The sequence below is a fragment of the Tauraco erythrolophus genome, chromosome 3, assembly GCF_009769465.1.
Source record: "Tauraco erythrolophus isolate bTauEry1 chromosome 3, bTauEry1.pri, whole genome shotgun sequence".
Lineage (NCBI taxonomy): Eukaryota > Metazoa > Chordata > Aves > Musophagiformes > Musophagidae > Tauraco > Tauraco erythrolophus.
Window position 1 is genome coordinate 20,958,442 of NC_141467.1, and position 12,699 is coordinate 20,971,140.

The 12,699-nt window shown below is 38.9% G+C and overlaps 1 protein-coding gene across 1 annotated transcript in view; it reads right to left on the reverse strand.

Moving 5' to 3' along the window:
• TRIO (trio Rho guanine nucleotide exchange factor) overlaps window positions 1–12,699 on the reverse strand; it is a 261,915-nt gene that overhangs the window by 17,550 nt on the left and 231,666 nt on the right. Inside the window, exons 37-46 of the mRNA XM_086608471.1 lie at window positions 10,972–11,067; window positions 8,699–8,847; window positions 7,890–7,956; window positions 6,352–6,455; window positions 5,661–5,730; window positions 3,503–3,592; window positions 2,762–2,854; window positions 2,258–2,308; window positions 1,961–2,038; window positions 913–1,104 (exon numbers count right to left, since the gene is read on the reverse strand). Of these exons, the coding sequence (XP_086464597.1) occupies window positions 913–1,104; window positions 1,961–2,038; window positions 2,258–2,308; window positions 2,762–2,854; window positions 3,503–3,592; window positions 5,661–5,730; window positions 6,352–6,455; window positions 7,890–7,956; window positions 8,699–8,847; window positions 10,972–11,067 (990 nt within the window). The remainder of the gene's footprint in view (window positions 1–912; window positions 1,105–1,960; window positions 2,039–2,257; window positions 2,309–2,761; window positions 2,855–3,502; window positions 3,593–5,660; window positions 5,731–6,351; window positions 6,456–7,889; window positions 7,957–8,698; window positions 8,848–10,971; window positions 11,068–12,699) is intronic.

Consider the following 12,699-nt stretch of genomic DNA (forward strand, 5'->3'; position numbering starts at 1 on the left):
TTTACTTCACATATTTTATGAGAAATATAGCTCTAAAATCTCTTACTTAGGAGCTGAGAGTCAGATCTTCAAATGATGACCATCTTTTCCTTCAGTAAAATACTACCACGAAACGAAGGATTACAGTAAACTAAGGATCAGCATACAGCTTACTGACACACTGTGCCTGAGCAATCTCCAGCTGGTCAGTATGGCCCCATGTTCTCCATCCTCCCTCATTCTCCCTTTGAGTTATTTAAAATGCTGAGCCTGCTATGGAGCTCTACTGCTGGCCCACACCAAAGGCTTCTGTTGCAGATACAGCAATGCCACAGAACAGGCTGTCCAGCCAGCGCTGAACAGGATGCTTGGCTGGCAGGCAGAGCACTGAGGTGAATTAGGGGACGCAAGGTCCACCCAAAAAGCGTCATGAGGAGGGCTGGTGGGCTCTACTATCATCAGTTTTCATTTCAGGGAAAGCTCGAAGTGGGGGTAAACGCTTTTTGTTTGAGGAAGAGCTGACAGGTCTAAGAAGGTGGCACTACTTAAAATGTTACCTACTGATTTCAGCTGAAACTGAAAATAAGGGACACATAAAGAGTTATCTTTGTTTGCAATGACTTTGCAATGTGGCATACACACAGCACAGAGCTGAAGACTAAACTTTTTGTGAATGCTTGTCCAGCTTTGTACAAGAACACCTGTTTTGGTATGCTTCACATGGGAAGCATCAGGGTATTAGGATCCAAAGATTTCCATTTATCATCAGAGTGAGCACAAATTTGGTAAGTAGTAATTTCAGGAAAAGACTGACACCTCACTGTACTTTATGATTGCACATCTAGACGTCACTAGTGACTCCACACTGAATCGGAAACTGTTACCTTAGCAGAGTTTGTGCAGGGGACGCAAAGACTCACACACAACAGTTACCTTGATACTGTTTTTAAACAAGAATCCGGGCATGGAGAAACCTTTCTTTTTATCTAGCAGCTCACTGAAAATGACAATCTGCTCAAACAGGAAGACCCGTCTCTCCTTGCAGCGTGGCAGAAGTCCCGTGTCCTGGTCTGTAACCAAGAATGTGTCCTGGAGCAGGAGCTTACCCTGGGCTACAATTTTACCCTAAACACAGAGGCAAGCAGAAACACATTTAGTGCTGTTCTTAATTTCTTTCCCCAATCAACCTTTCTGAGCAGATGCTCATGCCAAAACAGCTTTGTGTATTTCTCAGTTTCTGAGTGTCACTGACCATTATGTATTCATTGATCGTCCTATACACAAGGCATTCTTGTGCCCTCTCTCAGAAAAAAATCATCATCAAGAAAAAAAAAAACACCAAACAAAATCCACTACACTCTTTTCAATTCATACTGCAATTTGAGGCTTGTAACACTAAAGCTTTAATCTCTCTATTCTCAGTAGCTCCCACAGTAACTCATATATTCTTCCAATGTTTTCCAGGGTGCCGAAAGAATTCAAGTTCATACCTGCATAACAGATCAGAAAGGGCTTTCCACGTAGAACATGTGACTATGGTCTGGATGATGCATGCTACTGCTTCAACAGCCAATTTGCATCTCTTCTAGACTTAGAAAAACAAGGAGAAGGGCTACAGTTCCCTCACGTACTCTACTGACCTTAGCCAGGCCTCCTTTGTCTACATTACTGGAGCCAGGTCTGCTCACCTGCTGATAACTGATTACTTCACTGTTTTGCAAGTCACTAGTCAACAAGGGAACTGTAATAACACCAGTGCTCCCTAGGTTTTGCAGGACTTACCTAGCATGACTGACACAACAGGCTAAGTGTGTGAGGAAAAAGTCCTTGGCAGAGCTAAGACTTGATTTTTCATTCACTGCTTTTTGCACCAGCTAACCAGATAGTGAGGGAGCACCCTACCTCATTTCTCCCCGCAACATTAATAGTTAATTTCTAGAGAACCTGACAAAAACTCTAAGCAAAACCCCAGCCAACTTACATCAAATCCTTGCAGGCGGCCAACATTCATCATGTCATTACACCGTTTTGGTACTATACACATGACCTCTACAGCTCTCTGTTCAAGACAAATAAAAAGTCAAAGCTTTATCTTCCAAATGAGTTAGCAGCATAAATTTTTTTTTCATTTGCTATGGGTAGCTTTAGAACAGAAGTGCAAAAAGTAAACAATTATAATCACATTCTCAAGAAGATCAGAAAAGGAACATGACTGTGTCAAAACAAGAGAAGTTCAGAGTAAAGAGCATTCAAATGACTAAGAGAAAATCTCAAGTACCTCTAGTTCTGTTGTGTCAAGATTAGCTTTTTTCGAATATTTGAGGAAGTCCTGAAAAAGAAAGAAAAAAACAGTAACATGAGTTCTTTTCTTGTTAATCAGCAAAGAGAAATCTTAGAAAATCTGAATTTGCTATCCTCTGTCAGAGAATGACAGACTGCAGAAGACACACAGACAAATACAACTCTTATCACGTTTACATCTGAAAACAGTTGGGAGATCCCTCTTCCCTTTGTATGATATTGGTACAAATTCTAAACATTTCCAAGTCACTGACTTGACTTCATTTAGTCTTTAACTGTTAAAAGAAAAAGCAAAATTCTGCTCAAGCTATTTACTGCAGTTTTTATAACTATCTGAACATGCTCAGAAAATTATCATACGACATTGCTTATAAATCTGGGTTCTGTTTGGGAGGAGGGTGGAAAAGCACCAGCATAATTTAAAAAGGAAAACACATCCATTAACACATATATTAAATCATCCATCTCGACATCACTTTACCTTTAGTAACAGCTGGTACTTCATAATTCTCTGCACAGGTTTTATTAGCAAGTCCGTCAGCTGAAGTCTGTGGCCCAGGCGCTGCTTTAGATCCTGTTTAGAAAACAATTTTTTTGTTTGTTCAGTTAGAAACAACTTTGTTTTGTTTTACTGAGTTAGAAACACAGTAGGCTATATCGCTATTAATGGCTACCAGAGCAGAAATTGGCAAAAGTTCAAGGAGAAAGTAATCTTCAGTTAGCAAAAGCTAGAGTCCTTCCCCTCATCTGCATCAGCTCTGTTTCCAAAGTATTCTCCTATCCAAGCAACTTCAATATCTTTCTTTAGAAAAGACTGTAGAGTGAAACGGAATTTTTCAATCACAGGTTGTATATAGGCTATTTTCAATAATGATCTTTGCTTATCCAAAATTGCCACTTCATATAATATGCACTGTTAACTACCTGAGCTAGGGCTAATAAGGATGAGAATAAACTACTGATAAATTAATATCTAATAACTAAATTTTAGCTTTCTTCCTCTAGAGATTAATACATCTCTAGGAGCCTGTATCGGACTTGAGATATCAGAACAGAAATAGCAGAAAATTGTAATTTAAAACAGTAACAGCAATATACGCTGCCTTTTTTGGGGGGTGTGTGTGCTTTTTTTGGTTTATTTTTGTTTTGGTCAACAGCTCTGACAATGCTTACGATTTGTGCACACCCTTCACTTTGCATATATCCTCTCTCAGGAACTTACCTCAAAAAACGTATCAATGTATTCTGAGACAATGTGCTCAGACTTTGGTTTGTTTTGGCAGTAAACTATGTACATGTGCAACCTTCTCTCCTAGAAGAGCAAAGATACAGAATGATACATCATCATCAAGAAAAAAACATGCCATATTGAAATGGAATATTATTTTAAGAAGTACAGCTATTCAAAAGCATGAACTTTAAAAGGTCCTTTTGAGGAAAAGAAGCAGCTACATATGCAGAAATTACAGACCTGAAAACACATTTATTTGGGAATATCGCGATGATTTTAGAAAGGCAACACAAGTCAAAAAATTGCCACAGCTATAAATACTCCTGAACAACAGGTGTTTAGAAACGACGGCTTAGCAGGTCCCACAATTAAATTAAGTATGAAAATGGTTACATTTTTCTTTTAGCAAGAGCAACGGATGGAACTTTTGAAACAGCATATTTTTTATTTAATTTTAATAATATGATTATTATAATAATATATTAGAAAAATGATATCCTCCTGTTTAATAGTACAGAGTAGTTAGGAGAAACCTCTCAAGTCTTCTATTTAGTATTCACTGTCCTACTGGAGTTAGAGTGGGGACGTGGGTGACATAGCCTGGAAATGGTGGTTGTAGGCTGGAAACTGTGGCCCTAGTATTTTTTAACTCCGATTCTGCATTTTGCGTATGTGCTTTTAACATCAAGGCTACAAAGAAAAAGAGACAGAGCATAACTTCAGCCTTAAGATTTTCATTCCTGATTACTGACCTTGCCGGTTAGGAAACGCAGACACACCATATGTGACTACCACCTACTCCAAAACCTTTATCATTTCACTAGCTTCGGGTTGCTGTCAGAGGCTTTGCTGCTCAGAGACTTAGGGAGTACTGACCAGTGAAGCCAAACGCAAAGCAAAAGAAGAAATAAGATGGAGATTGAAAAGGACTCAGATTAAGAGCAGGAACTGAATCATCATGTTCTAGCTGATAGCCAGGGTTTTGCTAGAGGATGTTGTAATAGCATCACAGTTTGCCTTTCCATCTGGAGTGGTAAGGGTGCCTTTCAAAGACAACTCAGTTACAAATAGACCAGGAGCACGTAAAACAGCAATCAGAAACAGGTTTCCCATTTTACCAGTGCCAGAATTCTGCCCTCTGCACATGCCTTTTTTTTTTTTCCCCCAATAATCCCTCAGAAATGAAACAGCTCATTCCCCACCATTAGTCCAGGAATTAGGCCTGGCTTCCAGTGTTACTGTTCCATTCCTGTTTCATTCAGTGCTTTTTTTTTTGCTACCCTGGTATTGACTTCAAATGCAGACTTAAGGGAAAATCTGAAACCCATTAAATCTGCTTTAATCTAGTCTGTCTTCAGTCTTTGCACGCTTGTGCAAATGATCACGTTTAGCAGGCAAGTTTGCTTTCTGCTGTCTTGCATAGAGTACCTTGAGACCTCATCTCCAACAGATATTAAATGGTATTTCTACACAAAGAGACACCAAAATGACCGATCAGTGGCATGTCTGATGTGTCCTGAGTTTTGGTATCTAGTTTCTAGATAACTACTTCATCCGATTTCCTTCCGAAGTGGTGTAACATCCACATGTATCACAAGGTCATTCTTTTTAATAAAGAAACGAAAAGTGGAAAAACAGGGACTTGTATAAAGCTATAAAGGGTACCATGTTGGACTAAAATTAAACATCATGAATTTCTGGCATTGTCAATTCCTTCCCCAAATGAAGACAGAGGAATCTCAACCACTAGTGTGATTCTCAGAAGGGAAAAGGATACAGAACTAGAATGCACTGAAATGAGAAAGAAGAGCCTCCTTCCTATTTTTGTTTTCCTATGTTCCACGGTACTTTGTGGATACCTGGGATTAGAAGGCAGGTGTCATATTGAAATGACAATTCCCTTGCACAGAACTAGAACTGAATTGAGAAATGGGGCCCTTATTCATATTTCCCCTCCACAGGAAGATACCGGGGACAAAACCTGGAGCTTTTACTTAGTCTATTCATAAGCTATCTCTCCATCTCTTACAGAGAAGAATATTTTACAGCACTTTCTTAACCATGTTGTACCATAAGTGAATCCTTAATAATCAAGCATGTTGGTCAGTAGCAGCAATAGGGGTCTGACAACAAAGATCTTTGCGCTTACATGCTTAACAAACAGGGATCCCAGCTTTTCTGGATCTTCAAGGCACTTCTCCAACTCTCCTAAAAAGAAGCTGAACATAAGCAGAGTAAGTATTTTTTTCTGATAGCACACTCTATAGCAACAGGTAATTGCAAGGTGAAGTGGCTTTACTGTAAGGTCCACTTTGTGTTCCCTATCAGCAGCTTTGGATATTAATGTATGTCCAAAATGACAACGTTAACACTGTAGAATTTAATATAGATTTCCAAAAGGACAAACTGAATCCAGGCCAAGATGAAAAGATATTGGTGTTCATTAAGAAAATTCTTGAATTTCATATATTGATTGAAACTTTTCTGCTTCCTAGCCTGACTGCCTGATGTGCTCATATTATCATGCTATCCCCTAACAAATTCTTTAGACTGTATTCTTGGAGAAAACGTTTTTGAAAACAAAATACGAACTTTTGTATGTAATACTATCCGTACTACAGATTCTCAGTTGAAGCACTTGCTATGTATAGCATTCTTATTTAAAGGAAATCTGTCATACCAACATTTGTAAGCTGAATCTACAGTATCTACAACAAAGCACAAGATCAACTGTATTCACCTTATATCTGAATAATTGAGGAAAAAAATAATTTCTAAAAATCAGTCTAGTATTTATTAGGTAGAATTGTTCAACAGATGGTTTTGAAGTTAATACGTACTCTCTGTGCCAGTCATAAATCTGGTGAATGTTTCCAAATACAATCTTGTCTTTGCCTTTCATGTCATCAGGTACGCCATCTTCCTTCATAAGTGCCATATAACCCTGCAGCAGTCCAAGGAAATTCACTGTGAACATTTTAACTTCAAAAAACTGAGTTGTCTTTTAATCCCCCTTTTCCCAAAAGCTTTCCAAATTGCTCATGACAACAGCTTGCTTGAGGCACAAAACCAAACTAAAAACGTGCTCTGTAACATGGCATAACAGAGCATAGACACAAAATATCACAAATTGGTTTGAGGTTGTCTATACAACACTGCCCAGTGCCAGAAAGATGAATTCACTCTAGCCAATTTAGCCTATGTGAACAGGCTTTAAGCTTAGAGGAACCTTCTACAGCCCTCCTCCTTATTGTCTGAAGCAGCTGCGATGCTTTGCCAGGTAGGGCTGTTACCAAGTACACGTCAGAGCTACTGACCTGGCTTCTGCGCTCCTTTGCCCAGTCATCCACAATGACCCTACACCAAAGCGTGCTGCGGAAGAAAGCAGCTGCACTCCACACGGGACTGCACTGCACGGACTACTACTTGCAGTATGAGAAAAAAAACTAATTCTATTAGCAAGCATTCTGGTTGCAATAAAGCTCCTTTTACATTTTCCCATAGTCCCATCTTCTCTTTTTTGGTGTCGATATACTTGTCTCACTGTGCAATTCTATCACATAGTTAGAGCTTGGAGTGTTTTTAAATTTTGTAATATTCACACAACACTATTCCTTCCATTTTTTCCTAATAATTAGCCAGTTCTGGTTTTAGTTTGCAAAGCTTATGTTTTGATGTCTAGCATTTTCACCAGGAATTATTTTGTCAGTTACAAAAAGACATCTGTTCATAGCCTTCTAATGCACCCTTTAAATACTGCAAAAAGACTATCACAGTGCCGACTTTTCTTTCCCTCCTTCCCTTTAAAACGGAGCTTAAGAATTGAACCTTATTAGGCTGAAATTCACTGTCACGCTCATTCTCTCTACTCTTCCAAATTCATTTTGTTAGTAGCTGAAGACTGAAGGGAGATGTGTGATGTTATCTCATTTTATAGAAGGGGAAAGTAGGAAGTCTAAGAGAAGCCTAACAGTAAGAAAGGAAGCAAGTCTTTCAAATCCAGAATCGTTGCTCTATGTGCTGAGCTACAATGCTTTTTTAAATTTAGTTGTGCTAAATAAAACCATCTAGTTTAAGATATCTTTAGGCAGAGGCAGTGATCTTAAAAAAAATGACAAAGAACTACACTCATCAGAAGAACAGTAAGGTGCACCAGAATAACAGGAAGAAAGAAAGTTGTAAGACTTAATACAATATTTCTAGTATGTTAAAAGCCTGCAGGAGGGAGAAGTCAGAATGCAAACATTCACATTTTCAGTTTCTTCCTATGTGTTTTATTTTTTGAAAAAAAATTGTAAAGTTCATGCTACATAGCTGGTCAGTACCACATTAAAAAAAAACCAACAACAACCAAACAAGAGCATGAAAAACATCGTACCTCTACTACGTAGCCCAGATCTCGTACATAATCTCGTTCTGTCTCTACTAATTCCTGTAAGACATAGCTGCAATGGAAAGAAAATGGTGAACGCGTATTTCATTAAAAAAAGGAAACAGATTCTTAAAGAGGATTGATGGAGTACAAATTTCTACACATTTGTAGTTACATATGTTTGATAAGCAAAGCTGAAACGGGAGAATTAACGTGCATTCTTTCTAAGCAAGATGTTGCTTTGACTTTGGAACTGGAGCAGCCTGGCTTCTGTTTAGATAAAGTCAGATGTTTTCTTACATGTGCCATTAAAATTAAACAATTTAACTATTGTTTAAAATAAAATGCTATTACGTCTCTGGTCTGGAGACTCTTAAGTATATGAACTGTTGTATCTACCCACAGATTCAAATAATTTTGAAACCAGGATTGTTTTTGTTCTACCACGGTAACAGTGTACTAATACATAAAGAAACAGAGTGTGGTCAAACAGAACAAAGGGAATGACCAGTTTTTTGAAGCCTAATAGCCCTCTGAACATTTAAAGACCAGCATCTTCATGAATAAATGAGACTGACACGCGACAGAAGTCAAACAAAGGTATGACTAAAATCAAAAAAATCACTGAAACTGCAACTAATGTTTGAGGAAAGAAAAATTCTTTGCATAACATGACTACATACTTGACACCTAACACAAGTCCTCCCCCTTTCAGACTAACAGCTTCTGCTGCTGGTTCAAAATGGACGTTAATTGTAACATTTCATTCCTCTCTTCAAAACATTGTAAAAAATGGAGTGAAAATGTAGTCTTACTGTCGTCTTTTTAAGGAGCTGGATTTCCTTTCTTCCATCTCATCTATGGGTGACGAGGAGGAGAGAAGGGAGTTATCTGAAGGGTTGAAGGATGGACTGCTGCTGTCACCTTGATCTACCAACAAGGAACTAGGACGGTCCTCCAGGGCCTAAGAAGGTGTTCAAGACAGATAGCAACATTGATTTATTTCCCTTTTATTCACAAGACACATTTACATGCAGCTGTATGTGGGAATGTATGGGAGATCAATTACTGTAATGTATCTTGGCAAAGGAAGTCTCAAGCTTCCAGGAAACCAGTCAACAATTTGGCTTTCCAGGACAGATAACGTAACCTTGTAGAAGCACATTTGAGACATGTCGGTCTTTCCCTCATAGGAAAATAAAGGAGTTCAGTTGGTTTGAGCAGCAAGGGCTAAAAGTCAGACTACTCTGCTCAGGATGTAAGTACTTCCATGGTGGAAGCTACAGAGATGTGTGCTTATTGCCAGGGATTAAAAGATATTTGTCACGCTTTAGTTGTGGCACGTGCAAGTTACGTTCAATAATAAATAGGACATCCGTAAAGGAGATTCTTTGGATGTTACATTTTTAAACACAACAGAAGTAGCATTCTTTGTCAGACATTTTGTTTATCATATTAACTAGCCAAAATACTGGCTCACTGAAGAAAATAATGAGTTCTACACTGTCAATGTTGCTTTTGAGCTTCATGACAGTTCAGATCCTAGGAAAGAGTCCTTGTCTCTTCTGCCAGATACACTGTCTCCCTTGCATGGACTCCACAGGCTTCTGTTTTTCTAAAAGATAGAGAAGCCATGGGAGAAATAATACGAATGAGCTTCTATGAAGTATTGATTGGACTTTTTAATTCAAGCTTATAATCTTGGATCAAGCTACAGTTATGTACCACATTTTTCTTGCATGTGATACAGCCTTCAATACAAGACACATTTACTTCACCAGGGTGTGGTTCAGCTGTAATCTTTTTTTCTTTCCCTACAAAAAGTAAAAAGCCAATAATGGTATGACTGGCCCAAAAAACAGAGGAAGCTGACCCTTGGCTAAAATGGTGAAATGAGAACATCTCCACCAGGGACTACATGCATGGATTATTAAGTTATATCCACTCCCAGGCTGCCTGAAAGACACATGGACTATCAAACTTTCTATTTACAAAAGACACTGTTGAATCTTCCCATAGATCACTTCTTATTCATCCTTCTGGTGCGAGAGAAGTAAAAAGCAAAGTTTATACTCTAAGAGAGTGCAGTAATTATTTCATGCAGTTATGTAAGCAAAGTATAAGTCTTTCTGAATGAGGAACTGCAAAATAGAAAATAAAATTTCTCATTCCGAAATTCAAAGCTGCTTAAATTTAGAACGAGCCTGGGAAATATCAATGTCTCGTAACACGGGGCTGTCATGTTGCAATTCTCTGTAGTTTTCACAGTTGCACTTCTACTAAGCCCAAGAGGGTCTATGTTGCAAAAGCTAGACTTTTCCTGAGGTTTTGAGGGAATCACAGAATTGCTGAGGGACCTCTTGAGACCATATAGTCCAATCTCCCTGCTCAAACACGGTCAGCTAGAGCAGTTTTTCCAGGACTGGGTCAAGCTGGGTTTTAAATATGAAGGAGGGCCCTCCTGGAATTATCCATACACCTTATTCTTTGTCAATGAGCATCTTCAGAAACACAGAAACTTTAAAATATAAAAACTTAAAGCTGACACAAATGCCACCTACCCAATTTGTCAGCAGACGCTAAAAGGAAGAAAGGAGGCACTAACATGCAAAATGATCCTTTTACTCTTTTACTTATTTCTTCATTATCACGTTGCCTAAAGAGCAGCTAGACAGCATAAATGCTTCTGTGTGAGGGTTATCTGCTTTACTGTGGAACCTTGCAAGATTTGCTATAAATTTAGTTTCAGGGATTCTTCTCATAAAGGTCTATCAGGCTAAGACCCTGGGTCTTTGCATTCATTTTATTAATAGGACCTGTTCTTTTTACTAACAGGACATACATTTTCTGCCATCTCCCTTCCCTCTTATTTACTGCTTTGTGCTTCTCTACATAGCCATTTACCTATTCGGTAAGTGCTTTTACAAAAGAGGGTGTACAAAACGACCCGTACATCAACTCAGACAGTGACTCTTGAAACAGGCATAAAGTTTTACAAGTCAAACACATGTAGCATTTCTTTGAATAGCAAGTCAGGACTTGAAGACACAACTTCTTTAAACACAATGCATCTACCAGTCAGCCTCACCATTTTGCTTTTGACGAGCTCTTCAATTGCACTGACTAGTTCTGCAGCACTGGGTGTCTCAGAGCTGGTTGGTCGCACCAATAATCGAGAAGATGTCTGTACAATGACACAAAGGAAGGAGAATCCCAGAGTTAGCCTGGTACTTGCTGAAGGATCAAGAGACTCCCTTCACTCCTCTGTCAGACAAAGGTACCCAACAATAGCTGTCAGCGTAATAAAACACTAGGATCATCCCTTCCAACTTGGGCAACTGGAACGGGAAATTTTACGTAACGCCCACAGAAATTAAAGGCTGGGATAAAAAAAATCCTGTTCCTACATGCAATATAAGTCAAGGAAATATCCTTCATCTTGCTGATTATAATAAAGCCTGACAAATAGCTATAAAGATCACCTGAGCTGATCCAAGGGACAACAGTTTGTTAACGCATTTTATTGCTGGTTAAACAAAGCAAAAACTGCAGAACAGTAACAGGAACAAAGATGACTTGAAATAAAGGAGGAAGCACCATTAAGCTAAGAAAAAATACACCAGTAACTCAGGGGCGTTTACTTTTCTAAAGGAGCTGGGGTATATTGCCCAGATTCAGAGGGGAAATTGAGCTCACCATTCCTTGTGCCATCCATTTTCCCCAATGGTATGTGTAGAGCACAGATGATCTCTGGCCTCATAAGCTATAAAATGCCAGTTTATAGATACAACTGAAGGTAAAAGGTGTTCACAGTAAAGGATTCTGGGAGAGGGCTACTAAATTCAGCCTCAGTAATTTGCAAACAGAGTTGTTTGCATATTACATTTAATATTAAATAACTGGAAAGTGGAAACAGGGTGTAATATGAACCTTACTTCATATTGCAAACAGCACAGTGAACATCATGTAGCACAGGGTAAGCTGTGCTGCAAATGTCTCCAACAAACCGGACAAAGAAACGGCACGTATAATGATTTAACACAAGAGGTTCTGCTCAAATCAAGCATGGGTGTAACAAGGCTCCCCGCAAGTCAACACAAAAAAAGAATATACAGGTTTTAGGTAGTTTGCCTTGTATTCACCTTATTTGGAAAGGAAAACAGGAGTTGGGTAAGCAAAGGAAATATAGACAACTTTAAATGGAAAGATACGGGAACTGAGCCAAAGCAGAGACAGAACACAAGTCAACGTAATGCTGCATCAGAGTTTACAAAAAGAGAAAACAAAAAGCAAAAATAATTAGTTTCATATTAACATAACTGATCTTGAAACTTTAATACTGCTTATCCAAAAATTAAGCGCAAACAACTTGTAAACTGCCATCAAATGCAAATCCATGAAGGGTGCAATGATTCTACTCAATGGACGAATGCACACTGTGCAGATGAGCTCTCAGGGGAGAAAAGGGTGTTATTTAGTGATATCAGACAAATTAGCATGGCCTAGCACATGATGCTTGCATGCACACCAAAAACTGAGCAATCCCACAGCTAGCGTGTCTTTTAGGCAATTGTACGCTCCTGACAGCTGACTAGGTTTTCCAAAGCTGTGCTTGTAGGTGGGTTTTCACTTTGGATGCGTAGCTCGGCTTAGCCTTACAAAACACTGGCAGTGTTGGAATCAGACTCTGGTCAAGGTCCCTTCTCTCTGTTATTGCTCCATGGGAGTATATGGGGTGTGACTGCTGGCAAAACTTCAGCGCAGGCTGGTTTCCAGTTCATGTGGTTATATCCCATACTATCTGAGAAAGAAGGAG